Genomic DNA, 22,518 nt, shown 5'->3' with positions numbered 1-22,518 from the left:
GTCCATCTATTTTATAGATCCATTTACTTTCAAAAAGCATTCATCTATCTTGGATTTCATGGCGCATGGCCATTTTAACGGAGTCAGGGCCCATCATAACTTCTTTGTATGTAGTTGGTTTATTATTGTTCAAAAATCAATCCTTTGTCCACAAATCATTTATTTGATCACAAAGTAAACCATCCCTACAAGGTTCAATAAGTACTTGATCTCCATGACTATAACACTTTGTAGACATGGGAGCCATGATTGTCGTAGCCGCTTCCAGAACCATTTCCGATGCTGCGCTACTCTGATCATTATGCTCAGGTTCGTAAACCTTATCAAGTTCTATTGTCCTCCCACTCAAATACTTCGCTAGAAAACAATTTCTTGGAAATAAGCAAGTAATATTAACAAACACTTTTGTCTTTTACTTCATAATGAGAAGAATTCCCAATCCATTTTCTTGGGATAACCAACAAAGACATTCATCCGATTTTGGTTGTAAACTTATTTATTTATGCTATGCATACCAAAATTTAAGAAAGGACTATTAGGGTTCATACCCATGCCATAACTCGTATGGTGTCATTTCAACGGATCATGATGATGCTCTATTCAGTGTAAAAGCGGTAGTCTCTAAAGCATAATCCATAAAAAATATAATGGCGTCATTTTATATTATCTCATCATTAACCCAACAGGTTTGGATACGTCTCTCGGATACTCCATCATCACTATGATACTCCAAGAAACGTGAGGTTGTAAAATGATTTCATAACTCTCTTAGATGTTCGCCAAAACCCGTAATTCAAATATTTCCGCCATGATCCAATCATAGATATTTGACTTTTCTATTACGATGATTTCCACTTCATGCTGAAATTTATTTGAATCCATTCAAATGTTTCAAACTTCTTCCTTATCGAATATAACCACATATATATACTCAATTCATTGTTGGAAGTTTTCATGAAGTAGAAGAATCTCCCGCACACAACTATGCCCAGTGAACCATATACATCACCATGTATGTTTCCACTAAGTTAGTTGCCCGTTCAACTCTTGGCCTATGAACGATATTTAAGTCATTTCCTTTTAGAAGAGATTTGCAAGCACGAAATGATTCAAAAATCATATGACTCCAAAAATCCATTTGCATGGAGTTCCTTCATGCGTTCCTCTCTAACATGACCTAAACGGCGGTTCCACAAATAAGTGGATTCAAATCATTTGCCTTATGGCATTTTAGCGTCAGTGTTATGTATGTGTGTTTCACCATTAAGATTTATAATAACTTATCCATCGTACATGGAGCAATGTCATAATTTGAACAACTCATTGTTTTCATTCGGCCAGAGCAAAATAAAAATTTATTAAGTTCTTTATTATAAATTCTAAGGGCTAGGTAGAATGCCAATGACAAACATAATAACACTTTATTATGTTCCAGGCGTGCATTATTACCATATTCCTTATCAGTCACTTAGGCCATCATATTCTTGTATTGCGTTGTATTGTATGACATCTCATACCAACCAATCTGGTAAAAATACCCAAGAATTTCATTATGTGACCAAACAAGGAGTACATCCATAACATGTATATCATCTACATACACCTGAGCTAGACTTTCTAGTCTTTTCTTTCTTTCTGCCAAAATATCTTTTGTAGTTTCTCTTTTAGCTTTCCTCATTCTCAGAAAACACCTCACCTTCAATAACTTCTAGGTTTGTTGGTCAAACACCAATAACCTTGAGGATCTTACCTTGAAGTTGATCATCACATGACAAGTGTTCCAGATTTCACTATTAGTAACTTTTAATGTGATGAACAATTTCACTCACAATTTTAACCATCAAATCATGACGACTTTCCGAGACCATGTCTGTACATGCTAGGCTCGTGAAGTTTAACCTCAGTATTCGCATGTGCAAATCTGGCTTGCACCCGTTGTATGCACACGTAGAATCTATAACACCCGATCATCACGTGATGCTTCGAAACGACGAGTCTTAGCAACGGTGCATACTAAGGATGATCATTTCATGGATATACGAATATCATTAGTGCCCAACTAGTTGGAGGATCGGGACGCCTAGCATCGTCAACCTTCGTACATTCCCATAAAACTTATGAGTTTATGTAGTCTCACTAGATTATATTCTATCATCTTGCAATAAGGTCTTAGATATCACATATATCTCATACCTTGCTTATTTCTGAAAACAAAATTTCCAGCTCCTTACTTTTCAAACGGATTTTAACTTCAAGTTTCATGGGGACAAGATGATTTGGTACTAATTAAAACCATTGCTCTTTGAATCATCAATGTGAGGTTTACTAAAAGTTTGCATTAGGACTTAATCATATCTTGATTCTTTAACAATACGGTACCAGTCCGTAAAGTTACTTGTCAGACTTAACAATATTTCTATCTCAATTACAAGACTAGCGCATGGTAGATAACGGATGCCAATTCTACAAATTTAATTCAAAATACTATTCAGACTATGTTCATGATAATTAGTTCATGTTTTAATCTAATTACTAATGAACTCCTGATGTCTATGAGAGCTTTTATTCTTGTAGACAGTGTTGGGCCTCCAAGAGCAGAGGTTTGTAGAACAGCAGCAAGTTTCCCTTAAGTGGATCACCCAAGGTTTATCGATCTCAGGGAGGAAGAGGTCAAAGATATCCCTCTCATGCAACCCTACAACCACAAAGCAAGAAGTCTCTTGTGTCCCCAACACACCTAATGGGTGCACTAGTTCGGTGAAGAGATAGTGAAATACAGGTGGTATGAATAAGTATGAGTAGTAGTAACAGCGCTAGAAAAGTGCTTTGCTGGCCAGGACTGGCGTGTGGTGGATGGTGGTAATATTGCGGACAGTACAGATGTAGTAGAACAGTAAACAAGCAGCGATAGCAGTATTTAGGAACAAGGCATAGGGATCATACTTTCACTAGTGGACACTCTCAACATTGATCACATAACAGAATAAATAGATAGATGCTAGACTCTACACCCTCTTGTTGGATGATGAACACCACTAATTGTGTAGGATTACACGAACCCTCAATGCCGGAGTTAATAAGCTCCACAATATTCAATGTTCATATTTAAATAACCTTAGAGTGCAAGATAGATCAACATAACCAAATAGATCACATCAATACCATGATAGTAATAGTTAACTTCATAATCTACAAGAGATCACAATCATAAACTACGCCAAGTACTACATGATGCACACACTGCCACCTTTACACCATGCAGGAGGAATAGAGTACTTTAATAACATCACTAGAGTAGCACATAGATAAATAGTGATACAAAGCTCATATGAATCTCAATCATGTAAGGCAGCTCATGAGATCATTGTATTGAAGTACATAGGAGAGAGATTAACCACATAGCTACCGGTACAGCCCCGAGCCTCGATGGAGAACTACTCCCTCCTCATGGGAGACAGCAGCGGTGATGAAGATGGCGGTGGAGATGGCAGCGGTGTCGATGGAGAAGCCTTCCGGGGGCACTTCCCCGTCCCGGCGGCGTGCCGGAACAGAGAGTCCTGTCCCCCAGATCTTGGCTTCGCGATGGCGGCGGCTCTGGATGGTTTCTCGTACCGTGGCTTTTTCGTCTCGAGGTTTTAGGTCGAGGGGCTTCTTATAGGCGAAGAGGCGGCGTCAGAAGGTCAACGAGGCGACGACACGCTAGGGGGCGCGGGCCACCCCCAGGCCGCGCCAGGGTCATGTGTGGTGGGCCTGTGGCCCTCCTCTGGCCTCTCTCGGGTGTTCTGGATGCTTCCGGGGATTCTAAGATGCTGGGCGTTGATTTCGTCCGATTCCGAGAATATTTCCTTACTAGGATTTCTGAAACCAAAAACAGCAGAAAACAGCAACTGGCCCTTCGGCATCTCGTCAATAGGTTAGTTCCGGAAAACGCATAAATATGACATAAAGTATGCATAAAACATGTAGATATCATCAATAATGTGGCATGGAACATAAGAAATTATCGATACGTCGGAGACGTATCAGCATCCCCAAGCTTAGTTTCTGCTCGTCCCGAGCAGGTAAACGATAACAAAGATAATTTCTGGAGTGACATGCCATCATAAACTTGATCATACTATTGTAAGCATATGTAATGAATGCAACAATCAAAACAATGGTAATGACATGAGTAAACAACTGAATCATATAGCAAAGACTTTTCATGAATAGTACTTTCAAGACAAGCATCAATAAGTCTTGCATAAGAGTTAACTCATAAAGCAATAATTCAAAGTAAAGGCATTGAAGCAACACAATGGAAGATTAAGTTTCAGCGGTTGCTTTCAACTTGTAACATGTATATCTCATGGATAGTTGTCAATGCAAAGCAATATAACAAGTGCAATATGCAAGTATGTAAGAATCAATGCACAGTTCACACAAGTGTTTGCTTCTTGAGATGGAGAGAAATAGGTGAACTGACTCAACATAAAAGTAAAAGAATGGTCCTTCAAAGAGGAAAGCATCGATTGCTATATTTGTGCTAGAGCTTTGATTTTGAAAACAAGAAACAATTTTGTCAACGGTAGTAATAAAGCATATGTGTTATGTAAATTATATCTTACAAGTTGCAAGCCTCATGCATAGTATACTAATAGTGCCCGCACCTTGTCCTAATTAGCTCGGATTACCTGGATTATCATCGCAATGCATATGTTTTAACCAAGTGTCACAAAGGAGTACCTCTATGCCGCCTGTACAAAGGTCTAAGGAGAAAGCTCGCATCGGATTTCTCGCTATTGATTATTCTCAACTTAGACATCCATACCGGGACAACATAGACAACAGATAATGGACTCCTCTTATATGCATAAGCATGTAGCAACAATTAATTTTCTCATATGAGATTGAGGATTTGTCCAAAACTGAAACTTCCACCATGGATCATGGCTTTAGTTAGCGGCCCAATGTTCTTCTCTAACATTATGCAATGCTCTAACCATTTTGGTGGTAAATCTCCCTTACTTCAGACAAGACGAACATGCATAGCAACTCACATGATATTCAACAAAGAGTAGTTGATGGCATCCCCAGGAACATGGTTATCGCACAACAAGCAACTTAATAAGAGATAAAGTGCATAAGTACATATTCGATACCACAATAGTTTTTAGGCTATTTGTCCCATGAGCTATGTATTGTAGAGGTAGAGGATAGAAATTTTAAAGGTAGCACTCAAGCAATTTACTTTGGAATGGCGGAGAAATACCATGTAGTAGGTAGGTATGGTGGACACAAATGGCATAGTGTTGGCTCAAGGATTTGGATGCATGAGAAGTATTCCCTCTCGATACAAGGTTTAGGCTAGCAAGGTTATTTGAAACAAACACAAGGATGAAGCGGTGCAGCAAAACTCACATAAAAGACATATTGTAAACATTATAAGACTCTACACCGTCTTCCTTGTTGTTCAAACTCAATACTAGACATTATCTAGACCTTAGAGAGACCAATTATGGAAACCAAATTTTAGCATGCTCTATGTATTTCTTCATTAATAGGTGCAAAGTATATGATGCAAGAGCTTAAACATGAGCACAACAATTGCCAAGTATCACATTATCCAAGACATTATAGCAAATTACTACATGTATCATTTTCCAATTCCAACCATATAACAATTTAACGAAGAAGAAACTTCGCCATGAATATTATGAGTAAAGCCTAAGGACATATTTGTCCATATGCAACAGCGGAGCGTGTCTCTATCCCACACAATGAATGCTAGGATCCATTTTATTCAAACAAAACAAAAACAAAAACAAACCGACGCTCCAAGCAAAGCACATAAGATGTGATGGAATAAAAATATAGTTTCATGGGAGGAACCTGATAATGTTGTCGATGAAGAAGGGGATGCCTTGGGCATCCCCAAGCTTAGACGCTTGAGTCTTCTTGATATATGCAGGGGTGAACCACCGGGGCATCCCCAAGCTTAGAGCTTTCACTCTTCTTGATCATATCGTATCATCCTCCTCTCTTGACCCTTGAAAACTTCCTTCACACCAAACTCGAAACAAACTCATTAGAGGGTTAGTGCATAATCAAAAACTCACGTGTTCAGAGGTGACACAATCATTCTTAAAACTTCTGGACATTGCTCAAAGCTACTGGAAGTCAATGGAACAAAGAAATCCATCCCACATAGCAAAAGAAGCAATGCGAAATAAAAGGCAGAATCTGTCAAAACAGAACAGTCCGTAAAGACGAATTTTATTGAGGCACCAGACTTGCTCAAATGAAAATGCTCAAATTGAATGAAAGTTGCGTACATATCTGAGGATCACTCACGTAAATTGGCATAATTTTCTGAGTTACCTACAGAGAATTAGGCCCAGATTCGTGACAGCAAGAAATCTGTTTCTGCGCAGTAATCCAAATCTAGTATGAACCTTACTATCAAAGACTTTACTTGGCACAACAATGCAACAAAATTAAGATAAGGAGAGGTTGCTACAGTAGTAAAAACTTCCAAGACACAAATAAAAAACAAAATTACTGTAGCAAAATAAACACATGGGTTATCTCCCAAGAAGTTCTTTCTTTATAGCCATTAAGATGGGCTCAGCAGTTTTAATGATGCACTCACAAGAAATAGTAGTTGAAACAAAAGAGAGCATCAAGAAGCAAATTCAAAACACATTTAAGTCTAACATGCTTCCTATGCATAGGGATCTTGTAAATAAACAAGTTCATGAAGAGGAAAGTAACAAGCATAGGAAGATAGAACAAGTGTAGTTTCAAAAATTTCAGCGCATAGAGAGGCATTTTAGTAACATGAAAATTTCTACAACCATATTTTCCTCTCTCATAATAACTTTCAGTAGCATCATGAGCAAACTCAACAATATAACTATCAAATGAAACATTCTTATCATGAGTCTCATGCATAAAATTATTACTCTCCACATAAGCATAATCAATTTTATTAGTTGTAGTGGGAGCAAATTCAACAAAGTAGCTATCATTATTATTCTCATCATCAAATATACGAGGCATATTGTAATCATAATCAAATTTATCCTCCATAACAGGCAGTACTAAAAGACTACTATCATTATAATCATCATATATAGGAGGCAAAGTATCATCAAAGTAAATTTTTTCCTCAATGCTTGGGGGACTAAAAATATCATGCTCATCAAAACCAGCTTCCCCAAGCTTAGAATTTTCCATATCATTAGCAACAATAGTGTTCAAAGTGTTCATACTAATATGTTCCATGGGTTTTTTAATTTTCGGATCAAACCATCCATGTCTTAAATCAGGAAATAGAATAAGAAGCTCATTGTTGTCCATTATGCCTTACTAGTGTAAACAAGAAACAAAAAGATGCAATTGCAGGATCTAAAGGAAATAGCTTCGAGCACACACACAATGGCGCCAGAAAAGTACTGTTACCTGGAACCGGAGTATGAGTGCCTTTTACCTTTCCTCCCCGGCAACGGCGCCAGAAAAGTGCTTGATGTCTACGGGAGCTTCTATTCTTGTAGACAGTGTTGGGCCTCCAAGAGCAGAGGTTTGTAGAACAGCAGCAAGTTTCCCTTCAGTGGATCACCCAAGGTTTATCGATCTCAGGGAGGAAGAGGTCAAAGATATCCCTCTCATGCAACCCTGCAACCACAAAGCAAGAAGTCTCTTGTGTCCCCAACACACCTAATAGGTGCACTAGTTCGGCGAAGAGAGAGGGAAATACAGGTGGTATGAATAAGTATGGCTTGATAGTAATATGGCCCTTGAGAAAAGTGCTTTGCTTGCCAGGACTGGCGTGTGGTGGATGGTGGTAATATTGCGGACAGTACGGATGCGGTAGAAACGATAAACAAGCAGCGATAGCAGTATTTAGGAACAAGGCATAGGGATCATACTTTCACTAGTGGACACTCTCAACATTGATCACATAACAGAATAAATAGATAGATGCTAGACTCTACACCCTCTTGTTGGATGATGAACACCACTAATTGTGTAGGATTACACGAACCCTCAATGCCGGAGTTAACAAGCTCCACAATATTCAATGTTCATATTTAAATAACCTTAGAGTGCAAGATAGATCAACATAACCAAATAGATCACATCAATACCATCATAGTAATAGTTAACTTCATAATCTACAAGAGATCACAATCATAAACTACGCCAAGTACTACATGATGCACACACTGCCACCTTTACACCATGCAGGAGGAATAGAGTACTTTAATAACATCACTAGAGTAGCACATAGATGAATAGTGATACAAAGCTCATATGAATCTCAATCATGTAAGGCAGCTCATGAGATCATTGTATTGAAGTACATAGGAGAGAGATTAACCACATAGCTACCGGTACAGCCCCGAGCCTCGATGGAGAACTACTCCCTCCTCATGGGAGACAGCAGCGGTGATGAAGATGGCGGTGGAGATGGCAGCGGTGTCGATGGAGAAGCCTTCCGGGGGCACTTCCCCGTCCCGGCGGCGTGCCGGAACAGAGAGTCCTGTCCCCCAGATCTTGGCTTCGCGATGGCGGCGGCTCTGGATGGTTTCTCGTACCGTGGCTTTTTCGTCTCGAGGTTTTAGGTCGAGGGGCTTCTTATAGGCAAAGAGGCGGCGTCAGAAGGTCAACGAGGCGACGACACGCTAGGGGGGCGCGGGCCACCCCCAGGCCGCACCAGGGTCATGTGTGGTGGGCCTGTGGCCCCCCTCTGGCCTCTCTCGGGTGTTCTGGATGCTTCCGGGGATTCTAAGATGCTGGGCGTTGATTTCGTCCGATTCCGAGAATATTTCCTTAGTAGGATTTCTGAAACCAAAAAACAGCAACTGGCCCTTCGGCATCTCGTCAATAGGTTAGTTCCGGAAAACGCATAAATATGACATAAAGTATGCATAAAACATGTAGATATCATCAATAATGTGGCATGGAACATAAGAAATTATCGATACGTCGGAGACGTATCAACTCCCACTTAACACAACATCCCTCATGGTTGTTAAGTGGTACACGATCCAAATCCACTACACCAAAACCGATCATCACGTGAGATGATGTAGCTTCGATGGTGAACATCAACATGTTGATCATATCATCCATATGACTCGTGTTCAACCTTTCGGTTTCCTGTGTCCCGAGGCCATGTCTGTACATGCTAGGATCGCCAAGCAAACCCAAGTATTCCGCATGTGCAAACATGGCTTACACCCGTTGTATGTGAACGTAGAGTCTATCACATCCGATCATCACGAGATGCTTCAAAACGACGAACTGTAGCAACGGTGCATACGAGGGGAGAACACTTTATTATCTTGATATTAATGTGAGGGATCATCTTATAATGCTACCGTCGCGATCTAAGCAAGATAAGATGCATAAAGGATTAACATCACATGCAATTCATAATATGTGATATGATATGACCTTTCTTCTTGTGCTTTTGATCTCCATCTCCAAAGCACACGAACATGATCTCCATCATCACCAGCATTGCACCAAGGTCCATGGCGCCGCTTCATGGTTGTCCATCACTTATAGCTACTATAACAACTACTTGAAATAAAGCTATTACATGATGAATAGACACGCAGGTCTTAACAAATTTAAAGACAACCATTAGGCTCCTGCCGGTTGCCATAATAGAATAATGAACATCTCATACATCAAATATAATCATCATCACATCATGGCCATATCACATCACCAAACCCTGCAAAAACAAGTTAGACGCCTCTAATTGGTTTGCATATTTTACGTGGTTTAGGGTTTTCGAGTAAGATCCAATCTACCTACGAACACGAACCACAACGGTGATACTAGTGTTGTCAATAGAAAGAGTAAATTGGATCTTCACTATGGTGGGAGAGACAGACACCCGCAAAGCCACTTATGCAATACAAGTTGCATGTCAAGCGTGGAGCAAGTCTCATGAGACGCGGTCATGTAAAGTTAGCCCGGGCCGCTTCATCCCACCATCCCGCAAGATGCAAAATACACAAACTAAAGCAACAAAAGCATCAACGCCCACAAAACCATTGTGTTCTACTCATGCAACAGATCTATGCATAGACATGGCTCTGATACCACTGAAGGGGTTCGTAGCATAGAAAACAAAAAATTTCCTACCGCAAGACGAATAAATCCAAGATCTAATCTATGGAACACCCAAGATCTAATCTACAAGATCGAAGCAACGAGATTGATATGAGACTAACCCTCGAAGATTTCCAAAGCCTACGAGATTAGATCTCGTTGTTGGTGTAGACGATCGTCCCCGGTGCTGCAATCCGGCAGCACTTCCGTACTCGGTCGCGCTTACGGTGTCGATGAAGCCCATCATCTCCCCGTTCCAGCGGGCAGCGGAGGTGTGGTAGATCCCCTCGGAATCCCAGCAGCACGACGGCGTGGTGGTGGAGGTGGAGGAGAAATTCCTGCAGGGCTTCGCCAAGCCTGCGCAGGAAGAAGGAGGAGGGAGAGAGGGGCGGCTAGGGCTTGGGGGGATGATGTGCTGCACCCCAGCCCTCCCCTCCCTCTTATATAGGCGTGGGGGGGCTGCCTTGGCCCCTCCTCCAAGCCTTTGGGTCGGCCAAAACAAGGGGGGGAACTTCCCCCCAAGTTAAGTCCCTATTTTCATGGGATTTGATCTTATCCACTTGGTACAGCCACATGGGCCTTGGGGGGCTGGTGTGCATGGCCCATGTGGGCCTATGCGACCCCTCCGGTCCATGTTGGTCGTCCGGGATAGGTGGGCCCCACTATGGTACCCTCCGGAACCTTCTAGAACCTCCGGTACAATACCGAAAAATCCTGAACTTTTCCGGTAACCCTGAAAATGACTTCCCATATATGAATCTTATTCTCCGGACCATTCCGGACCTCCTCGTGATGCCCCGGATCCCATCCGAGACTCCGAACAAACTTCGGTCTCCATCTCATATTCCGAATCTACTTATGCGACATCGAACCTTAAGCGCGTCACCCTACGGTTCGCGAACTATGCAGACATGGTCGAGACTCCTCTCCGAGCCAATAACCAATAGCAGGATCTGGAGATCCATAATGGCTCCCACATATTCAATGATGACTTAGTGATCGATTGAACCATTTACATACGATGCCGATTCCCTTTGTCACGCGATATTTTACTTGTCCGAGGTTCGATCATCGGTATCTCCATACCTTGTTCAACCTCATTACCGACAAGTACTCTTTACTCGTACGGTGGTATGTCATCTCTTATGATCCAATCATATGCTTGCAAGCTAATCAGACGACATTCCACCGAGAGGGCCCAGAGTATATCTATCCATCATCAGGATGGACAAATCCCACTATTGATCCATATGCCTCAACTCATACTTTCCGAATACTTAATCCCATCTTTATAACCACCCATTTACGCAATGGCGTTTGATGTAATCAAAGTACCCTTCCGGTGTAAGTGATTTACATGATCTCATGGTCGAAGGACTAGGTAACTATGTATCGAAAGCTTATAGCAAGTTGAACTTAATGACTTGATCACATGCTACGCTTATTTGGGTGTATGTCCATTATATCATTCACCCAATGACATAACCATGTTATTAACAACATCCAATGTTCATGATCACGAAACCATGATCATCTGTTAATCAACAAGCTAGTTATACAAGAGGCTTACTAGGGACTCCTTGTTGTTTACATAACACACATGTATCAATGTTTCGGTTAATACAATTATAGCATGGGATGTAAATATTTATCATGAACACCAAGATATAACAATAACTAATTTATTATTGCCTCTTGGGCATATCTCCAACAAATACACCCCCTGGAGTTGAAGCCATGCTTAAAGAATTTATTAGTACAAAAACTGGTTTTAACAAATCTGTTGAAGAAAAGCTTGGGAAAATTGATATACTTGCTTCTAAAGTCGATAGTCTTGCTGCTGATGTTGATCTTTTGAAATCGAAAGTTATGCCTAATGAAAATAAAGATATTAAGTCATTTTCTACAGCAAACGCCATCCAAGTTAGAATTAATGAGAATATAAGATTGATGGCCGAATTGCGTGCTAGGTGGGAAAAAGAAGAAAATGCGAAAGAAGACAATATAGCTAAAGTTTGGACTATTACCAGCACTAGTAATGCTAATGCTCCACATGTTGCTGCACCTCCTACTATCAATGGTAAAATAATTGGTGTTGGCAATGTTTCTACTTCTAATGCAAAGCCTGCAAAACTGCCGGAAACTGCTAAAACTGCTGAAACTGCCTGTGATAAAACTGCTGCTTTTTTTCCAACATTGGGGACAATGATCCCATTGCTTTAGATTATAATGGTTTGGATTTTGATGATTGTCACATCTCTGAAGTTATAAAGTTCCTACAAAAACTTGCTAAGAGTCCTAATGCTAGTGCTATAAATTTGGCCTTTACAAAACATATTACAAATGCTCTCATAAAAGCTAGAGAAGAGAAATTAGAACGCGAAGCTTCTATTCCTAGGAAGTTAGAGGATGGTTGGGAGCCCATCGTTAAGATGAAGGTCAATGACTTTGATTGTAATGCTTTATGTGATCTTGGTGCAAGTATTTCCGTTATGCCTAGGAAAATCCATAATATGCTTGACTTGCCACCATTGAAAAATTGTTATTTGGATGTTAATCTTGCTGATAACTCTACAAAGAAACCTTTAGGGAGAGTTGATAATGTTCGCATTATGGTTAACAATAACCTTGTCCCCGTTGATTTTGTTGTCTTGGATATTGAATGCAATGCATCTTGTCCCATTATATTGGGAAGACCTTTTCTTCGAACTGTTGGTGCTATTATTGACATGAAGGAAGGTAATATTAAATATCAATTTCCTCACAAGAAAGGTATGGAACACTTCCCTAGAAAGAGAATGAAGTTACCTTTTGATTCTATCATTAGAACAAACTATGATGTTGATGCTTCGTCTCTTGATAATACTTGATACACACTTTCTGCGCCTAGCTGAAAGGCGTTAAAGAAAAGCGCTTATGGGAGACAACCCATGATTTTACTTCTGCACTTTTGTTTTATATTTGAGTCTTGGAAGTTGTTACTACTGTAGCACCCTCTCCTTATCTTAATTTTGTTGCATTGTTGTGCCAAGTAAAGTCTTTGATAGTAAGGTTCATACTAGATTTGGATTGCTGCGTAGAAACAGATTTCATGCTGTCACGAATTTGAGCAATAGTTTCTGTAGGTAACTCAGAAAATTCGGCCAATTTACGTGAGTGATCCTCAGATATGTACGCAAGTTTCATTCAATTTGAGCATTTTCATCTGAGCAAGTCTGGTGCACCTATAAAATTCGTCTTTACAGACTGTTCTGTTTTGACAGATTCTGCCTTTTATTTCGTATTGCCTGTTTTGCTATGCTTGATGGATTTCTCTATTCCATTTACTTTCAGTAGCTTTGGGAAATGTCCAGAAGTGTTAAGAATGATTATGTCACCTCTGAACATGTGAATTTTGATTATGCACTAACCCTCTAATGAGTTGTTTTGAGTTTGGTGTGGAGGAAGTTTTCAAGGATCAAGAGAGGAGGATGATACAATATGATCAAGGAGAGTGAAAGCTCTAAGCTTGGGGATGCCCCAGTGGTTCATCCCTTCATATTTCAAGAAGACTCAAGCGTCTAAGCTTGGGGATGCCCAATGCATCCCCTTCTTCATCGACAATATTACCAGGTTCCTCTAGTGAAACTATATTTTTATTCCATCACATCTTATGTGCTTTACTTGGAGCGTCTGTATGTTTTTATTTTTGTTTTGTTTGAATAAAGTTGGATCCTAGCATTCATTGTGTGGGAGCGTCTGTATGTTGCATATGGACAAATATGTCCTTAGGCTTTACTCATAATATTCATGGCGAAGGTTGAACTGCTTCGTTAAATTATTATATGGTTGGAAAAGAGAGATGCTACATGTGGTAATTGGTATAATATCTTGAATAATGTGATACTTGGCAATTGTTGTGCTCATGTTTAAGCTCTTGCATCATATACTTTGCACCTATTAGTGAAGAAATACATAGAGCTTGTTAAAATTTGGTTTGCATGATTGGTCTCTCTAAGGTCTAGATATTTTCTAGTAAGGGTTGAACAACAAGGAAGACGGTGTAGAGTCTTATAATGCTTACAATATGTCTTTTATGTGAGTTTTGCTGTACCGGTTCATACTTGTGTTTGCTTTAAACAACCTTGCTAGCCTAAACCTTGTATCGAGAGGGAATACTTCTCATGCATCCAAAATTCTTGAGCCAAACACTATGCCACTTGTGTCCACCATACCTACCTACTACATGGTATTTCTCCGCCATTCCAAAGTAAATTGCTTGAGTGCTACCTTTAAAATTTCCATTCTTTATCTTTGCAATATATAGCTCATGGGACAAATAGCCTAAAAACTATTGTGGTATTGAATATGTACTTATGTATCTTATCTCTTATAAGTTGCTTGTTGAGCGATAACCATGTTCCTGGGGACGCCATCAACTACACTTTGTTGAATATCATGTGAGTTGCTATGCATGTTCGTCTTGTCTGAAGTAAGGGCGATTTACCATGAGTTGAATGGTTTGAGTATGCATATTGTTAGAGAAGAACATTGGGCCGCTAACTAAAGCCATGATCCATGGTGGAAGTTTCAGTTTTGGACAACTATCCTCAATCTCTTATGAGAATATTAATTTTTGCTAAATGCTTATGCATTAAAGAGGAGTCCATTATCTGTTGTCTATGTTGTCCAAGTATGGATGTCTAAGTTGAGAATAATCAAAAGTGAGAAATCCAATGCGAGCTTTGTCCTTAGACCTTTGTACAGGCGGCATAGAGGTACCCCTTTGTGATACTTGGTTAAAACATATGTATTGCGATGATAATCCAGGTAATCCGATCTAATTAGGACAAGGTGCGGACACTATTGGTATACTATGCATGAGGCTTGCAACTTAGAGGATATAATTTACATGATACATATGCTTTATTACTACCGTTGACAAAATTGTTTCTTGTTTTCAAAATCAAAGCTCTAGCACAAATATAGCAATCAATGCTTCCCTCCGCGAAGGGCCTTTCTTCTACTTTTATGTTGAGTCAGTTTACCCATTTCCTTCTATCTCAAGAAGCAAACACTTGTGTTAACTGTGCATTGATTCCTACATACTTGCATATTGCACTTATTATATTACTTTATGTTGACAATATCCATGAGATATACATGTTACAAGTTGAAAGCAACCGCTAAAACTTAATCTTCCTTTGTGTTGCTTCAGTGCCTTTACTATGAATTTATTGCTTTATGAGTTAACTCTTATGCAAGACTTATTGATGCTTGTCTTGAAAGTACTATTCATGAAAAGTCTTTGCTATATGATTCAATTGTTTACTCATTGCATTTACATTGCTTCGAATCGCTGCATTCATTACATGTGCTTACAATAGTATTGATCAAGATTATGATGGCATGTCATTTCAGAAATTATCTTTGTTATCGTTTACCTACTCAGGACGAGTAGGAACTAAGCTTGGGGATGCTGATACATCTCCAACGTATCGATAATTTCTTATGTTTCATGCTACTTTTATGATGATACACACATGTTTTATACATACTTTATGTCATATTTATGCATTTTCTGGCACTAACCTACTAACGGGATGCCGAAGAGCCAGTTGCTGTTTTCTGCTGTTTTTGGTTTCAGAAATCCTAGTAAGGAAATATTCTCGGAATTGGACGAAATCAACGCCCAGGGGCCTATTTTTCCACGAAGCTTCCAGAACACCGAAAGGGAACCGAAGTGGGGCGACGAGGCGCCGCCACACTAGGGCGGCGCGGCCCAGGAGGGGCCCGCGCGGCCCTAGCGTGTGGGGCCCCCGTCAGCCCTCCGACTCCGCCCTTCCGCCTACTTAAATTCTTCGTCACGAATACCCCAGTACCGAGAGCCACGATATGGAAAACCTTCCAGAGATGCCGCCGCCGCCAATCCCATCTCGGGGGATTCAGGAGATCGCCTCCGGCACCCTGCCAGAGAGGGGAATCATCTCCCGGAGGATTCTTCACCGCCATGGTCGCCTCCGGAGTGATGTGTGAGTAGTTCACCCCTAGACTATGGGTCCATAGCAGTAGCTAGATGGTCGTCTTCTCCTAATTGTGCTATGATTGTCGGATCTTGTGAGCTGCCTAACATGATCAAGATCATCTATTTGTAATGCTACATGTTGCGTTTGTTGGGATCCGATGAATATGGAATACTATGCTATGTTGATTATCAATCTATCTATGTGTTGTTTATGATCTTGCATGCTCTCCGTTTCTAGTAGAGGCTCTGGCCAAGTTGATACTTGTAACTCCAAGAGGGAGTATTTATGCTCGATAGTGGGTTCATGTCTCCATTAAATCTAGGGGAGTGACAGCAACCCCTAAGGTTGTGGATGTGCTGTTGCCACTAGGGAAAACATCAATGCTATGTCTAAGGATGTATTTGTTGATTACATTACGCACCATACTTAATGCAATTGTCTGTTGTTTGCAACTTAATACTGGAGGTGGTTCGGATGATAACCTGAAGGTGGACTTTTTAGGCATAGATGCATGCTGAATAGCGGTCTATGTGCTTTGTCGTAATGCCCAATTGAATTTCACACTACTCATCATAACATGTATGTGCATGGTCATGCCCTCTTTATTTGTCAATTGCCCAACTGTAATTTGTTCACCCAACATGCTATTTATCTTATGGGAGAGACACCACTAGTGAACTGTGGACCCCGGTCCATTCTTTTACATCGAATACAATCTACTGCAATACTCGTTCTACTGTTCTCTGCAAACATCATCATCCACACTATACATCTAATCCTTTGTTACAGCAAACCGGTGAGATTGACAACCTCACTGTCACGTTGGGGCAAAGTAATTTGGTTGTGTTGTGCAGGTTCCACGTTGGCGCCGGAATCCCTGGTGTTGCGCCGCACTACACTCGGCCGCCATCAACCTTCAACGTGCTTCTTGGCTCCTACTGGTTCGATAAACCTTGGTTTCTTACTGAGGGAAAACTTGCCGCTGTACGCATCACACCTTCCTCTTGGGGTTCCCAACGGACGCGTGTTGTACGCGTATCAGTCAACCTAGGTCATATATTATTCATGAAAGAAATTAAATCTTAATAAGATAATGAGAGGAAATTATTTCTCTAAGTAATTAAAAGTAACACCTAAGTTAGTATGAGAGGAAATTATTTTTCTTAAATAAGAAAACAAATCCACCAACTTAATAGTAGTGTGTGATGATAGCTTAATTTGTGTGATTCATGTGTGCTTAGTTTAGTACATAAATTTGGTATGATGATTGTATACCCCGTATTCGTATTTTAGACGCTAGTACCGAGGAGTATCAAGAGGAGGAGGAGGTCTACTTCCAAGGAGAAGAAGACCACTTTGACCAATTCCCCAACCAAGGCAAGATAATACTCTTGCAAAGTGCAAAGCTCACCATGAGCAAGACATTACCCCATTTACTTTATGTTTATAATCCTATTTCCAAGTTTTACTTTACAAGCTTTACTTCCCTTTGTTTTATCAAAGTACTTTTTGATTTATGATTCACTTGGTTAGTATTAAATTAGTACAAGATTATCAAAGTTAGCCTAGAAGCAAAGCAAAGTACTTAGCACCCCTCATACCTAGATGCTAGTGCTAAATTAAAATTGACTACTCTAGATGGGAACATTGTGTTTGTGAAATGATGATGGTGAAAACCTTGAAATGATGAGTCATTTCCATTGAAAGATTTTGAAGGTGAATATGACATGAATTTGACTTGGTGAAATGGCTAAAAACTGATGATTGAGTTGGATGCGATACCGTTCCAATTCTTGAGTACCCCCACAATACCTGATTATGGGTAAGGCTTAACTGGAAATTTATGTGTTTTAGTATGGGTTCCCTCTAAACAAGCGTCATAGAGGTTATGCCGAGGTTGCCTCCGTTGAAAGTGAAATGACGTGAATTGAGGTGAAGTGTACGACCAAGCCCTGTGCAGTTCCCGGGATAACAGTTGGCTATCACCGGGAGGCCAAGCTCATGGGGAGAGGTGCCTATACTAGGATGTGTAAGTGAAAGGTTAACGGTTGATGATCCGCGTACTGAGTTACGATTATTCGGGGTTTATCCCTGACGGATGTAATCAAATGTTGTGGCACAAGTGTGCAACCTCTGCAGAGTTTAAACCTATTCGAATAGTCGCGTCCGCGGTCATGGACAGTTGGAAAGGCCATACTGTTTCCATCATCAGATTCTGATCTCTTTTTGACTTATGAAGTTTTGAACTTGAAAGGTGACTTTGAATTTTAATCACAACAAGAGTTGTGGGAATGACACTAATGTTCCCACTTGAGTTAGTTAGCACATGAGGAGTTGTTTACAAAAATGTTTCTAAACTAAAATTAGCTTTATGCAAATAACCTTAGAGCTTAGAACACTCTCCATAACAATGTTAGTACTTACATTAGTATTAGTTTGCGAGTACTTGAAAGTACTCACGGCTTTGTCCCTGGCTATTCAAATGGCCAGAATATGAAGCCGAACAGCAGTACGAGGATGACGACCAGCAGGACGTCTACCACAACTAGGAGCTTCTAACGTCAAGCGTTGCCTGTGGAATAGATAGTCCACTACTACTTCGCTTCCGCTACGTATTTGTATAATGATCAATAGATCAAGTGTTGTAATGAGACTGGATCATGTGATCCTATTCGTGTAATGACTATGTTGGTATTGTAATGAATGATGACTCTATGCTACTTAACTATTATGTCTCGCAAAAACAATATTCCTGGGATTGCGAGGTACGGCATAATAGGCATCTGGACTTAAAAACCCGGGTGTTGATATTTAACTAGACATATCAATATCCACTCACATGCTTCTGTGGCACCAGACACGTCTCCGGTCATCGCTATTCCCTTTTGTGGCTGCCGCCGAAGGATGAGGCGGGCAAAACCCCGACTCGACATGGCGGAACGGCAGTTTCAGCGTGGCTTATGGTCTGGGGCTACGGTATATGTTGGCGTTGTTGTTGGTTTGAAGGCATGTCTTGATGCCTATGAGAGTGGAGGGATGGACTTGAGGCTAAATTTGTGGTCTCAGATGCTGGTACTGAGTTGTATTTCTTGGAGAAAATACTATGACTACAAGATGACTAGTGAGCGTTCCGTTGTTGTGCAAGCTCATGAGATACAATCACTTGCCAAAGAATTTGAGCAGTTTAAGTGTACCTTACTGGACAAGTTTGTGGCCGGTGGCATTATTGCCAAGCATCCTTATTCATGGAGGAACTTTGCTAGTTCTCTAAACGTAAGATACAAGAGTTTTACGTTTCGAATATCATTGGGTCTCTTCATGTGGAAGAAAAGGTGAGAGCAAATGACACACATGCTCAAGGATTTGAGGGAGATTCTAGTGCTAATGTTTTACAGAAGAAAAAATTCCATTCCCACAAGTTCAAGAACAAGAACAAATTTAAAGGCAAAGAAAAGTTTGATAGCAAGAACAAGGTCTCACACTCAACCAACTTCAAGAAGAAGACTGATAGGAAGAAAGAGGCTCGCCACGTCTTTGGTGAGCTCAATCATTGGGCTCCTAACTGCCCGATTCACTTTAACAAGCGTGGGAACAGTGGCAAGACCACAAATATTGTTATTGATGGTGATACTAAGATGAAGGACGTATAGTACGGTATTTTTCCTTTTGTCCTTTGAGTTTGTAACTCTCCTGATTGGTTCATTGATACAAGTGTCAATACACATTTATATTGTGATGTTCACATGTTTTCTTCTTATCAGACTCATGTGCTTCTCATGGTGTTGGTACGGTAAATCTGAAGTTCACTTTCGGGAAGACCATCCATCTGAAGAATATGCAGCATGTTTCCTCCATCAATAAGAATCTCGTCAATGGATCGCTTTTATGTCGAGATGGTCTTAAGATGGTTTTTTAGTCCAATAATGTAGTAATTTCCAAGTATGGAAAATTTGTTGGACGCACGCCGAGGTTCAGAATTCTGAACTTTCCTGCTCCTTAACCAATCTCTATCTTTTCAAGTCGATATACGCCTATGTTAACTTGTTGATCAGGTCAGGTGGATTCTCTTCTTCCCATTCATATTGATCTGTAGCTGATTTGATGATCAGGTGGAGTGCATCCAAGATGATGGCCAAGTGCGTTTCGTTGAAGGTGCAGCGGTGACAACACACAAGATCCTCTACTGCACAGGGTACCACTACCACTTCCCGTTCTTGGACCTTCGACAAGGACAACAGTGTCGGGCCTCTGTACAAGCACGTCTTCCCCCTAAAATACGCGACCAATCTCTCCTTCGTCGGACTGCCTTCCAAGGTACGGCTCCGAACTTGCCACGCCATCACAAAGTTCAGAGCCTCATAGAGCGCGAAGGCAGCCAATTAAGCTGACGCAGTCTGGTACTCCTACGAGCAAACCATCATCTTCCAGTCTTTCGAGCTCGAGTCCAAGTGGGTGGCGCGCACTCTGTCAGGGAGAGCGGCACTGCCGAGCGAGGAGGGCATGCTAGTCGTCGTGCAAGAGCATTATCGACAGATGGAGGAGAGTGGGAAGCCCCGGCGCCACGCGCACGTCCTCATGCCTGAATGGGTTAGTAGCGACTCGATCGGCTTCTGAAACATTTTGGTGAATCATAATCATGTATGCTGGTGATTGTGCTTGGGTTCGCCGGCGGCAGGTGGAGCACATGAACTGGTTGGCGGTGCAGGTCGGCGAGCCGTGGATGGAGGCGCAGAGACAGGCGATGTACGAGAGAGTTGTCGAGTGCATCTGGTCTTGGACGGGGGATATCGGGACAGGTGGCGTGGGGACACTGCATTATAAAGATCAAATGTGCCCATGCTTATTGCTAACTAGTTGTGCTTTAACTCTAAAAAAAGCTAGTCCCGATGTAATCGTCTCGTCATTTAGGAATTATGTTTTCCTAAAACATACTACTAGCAAAGTAGCAATATGAATTTTATTTACCCGCCTTAACTTTTGGAACCAAAAGTTATACTCCTACTAGAAGCACTCTCGCTGGGTTAATCTAGAGATAACACTTGTGCTTCTGTCGCACACCGCCCAGGTCATCCCATTCCTTTAGGCCATGTACAACACATGTTCTTAGGTTAGGTGCTAAAGAGAAAAACCAGGGTCTTTTTTTGCCATGTCACAACCGCCGATAATCCTAGACATACGGCTTACAAAAACTTCTACGGGCTGACGTGGAATGAATTTGTTGGCTGGATTTTGATTCTTCCCTTGAATCATGGGCCATGTTCTGATTTTGTGAACTGCTTGATGCTATCCGTAAGAAAATTTTGTAAGAATTTTTTGTAGGTGCTAAAGAGGAAAACCAGTTTTTTTTTACCATGTCATAACCGCCAGGTGCTTAAGGAGGGGAAGGGGTAATTGATTTGGCTTCGATGCCTCATCGGTGATTAAGGAAATAACTGCTCTTCTGTCTTTTCTAACTGCATGAGTCAACCATAGCCTGAAGCATTGAAGTAGACTGGCTAGCGTTGAAGAAGAAATTTAGTAGGTGCTTGGGCGCACTTTCTTATTAAGCACCTCAAATTAGTTTTTTATACGTTGTACATGCCCTTACTTGTGGCTGCCGCTGAAGGATGACCCCAGCAAACCATTGAAACGGGATGGTGGTATAGCGGTGACAGGTTCAGCCTAGCTTATGGATGAAGTCTGCGATTGCAGCGCGATCTTGCCGGAGTACACTGGTTGTCGTCGTGCTGAAGGCGTGGCTTCATGTATCATGCCTATGGGAGTGGAGGGGTCTTCCTATCTCGCCTAGGCGAGGACACAGGTTGATCTCGGGCTGGCAGTATTTCCTCATCTTGTGGTAGCAGCTAGGCCGGATGATGCAAAGCCGGCTGGCAGCCCCTCCTTCCAATATGGCTTCCATCTTGGGTCACAGGGTCTTCCTTACACATGAAGGTGATTTAGGATGGGTCACGCTAAGCGTCCCCCAGGGGATTAGATTTCTAATCCCCCGGGTGGACAGCCGTTGGATTAGCTCGATTGGACCGTCCAGATCATGACACGTGTCACAGTATACCTCAGTCCCACTTTTGCTACCATAATGTACCAAAGTAGCAAAAAACGGTTCGTTTGTAGCAAAATCAACACAATTGTAGCAAAACACGGTTCACCCAAAATACACACAGATCTCGTCGGAGACTCGCCGGAGACCTCGCCGGAGACGATGTAGCAAAAATGTTGTATTATTGTAGCAAAAAAAATCGGGTATTGTAGCAAAGTTCGAGACATCACCGGAGATGTCGTCGGAGACGTCGCCGGAAACCTCGTCGGAGATATCGCCGGAAACCTCGTCGGAGAATTAGTAGCAAAATATATATGCTATGGTAGCAAGAAACCACAAATATTGTAGCAAATTTATTTTTCTATT

General features: G+C 41.2%; 1 protein-coding gene across 1 annotated transcript in view; it reads left to right on the top strand.

Moving 5' to 3' along the window:
* The window catches only part of LOC127308894 (flavin-containing monooxygenase FMO GS-OX-like 2), a 60,688-nt gene extending 40,170 nt beyond the window's left edge, over window positions 1-20,518 (top strand). Inside the window, exon 4 of the mRNA XM_071819270.1 lies at window positions 20,225-20,518. Coding sequence (XP_071675371.1) covers window positions 20,225-20,503 — 279 coding nt within the window. The 3' untranslated portion in view covers window positions 20,504-20,518. The remainder of the gene's footprint in view (window positions 1-20,224) is intronic.
* Window positions 20,519-22,518: the final 2,000 nt, after the last annotated feature.

This window comes from Lolium perenne, chromosome 1, assembly GCF_019359855.2.
Source record: "Lolium perenne isolate Kyuss_39 chromosome 1, Kyuss_2.0, whole genome shotgun sequence".
Taxonomy (NCBI): domain Eukaryota; kingdom Viridiplantae; phylum Streptophyta; class Magnoliopsida; order Poales; family Poaceae; genus Lolium; species Lolium perenne.
This window is presented reverse-complemented; position numbering and strand designations above follow the sequence as displayed.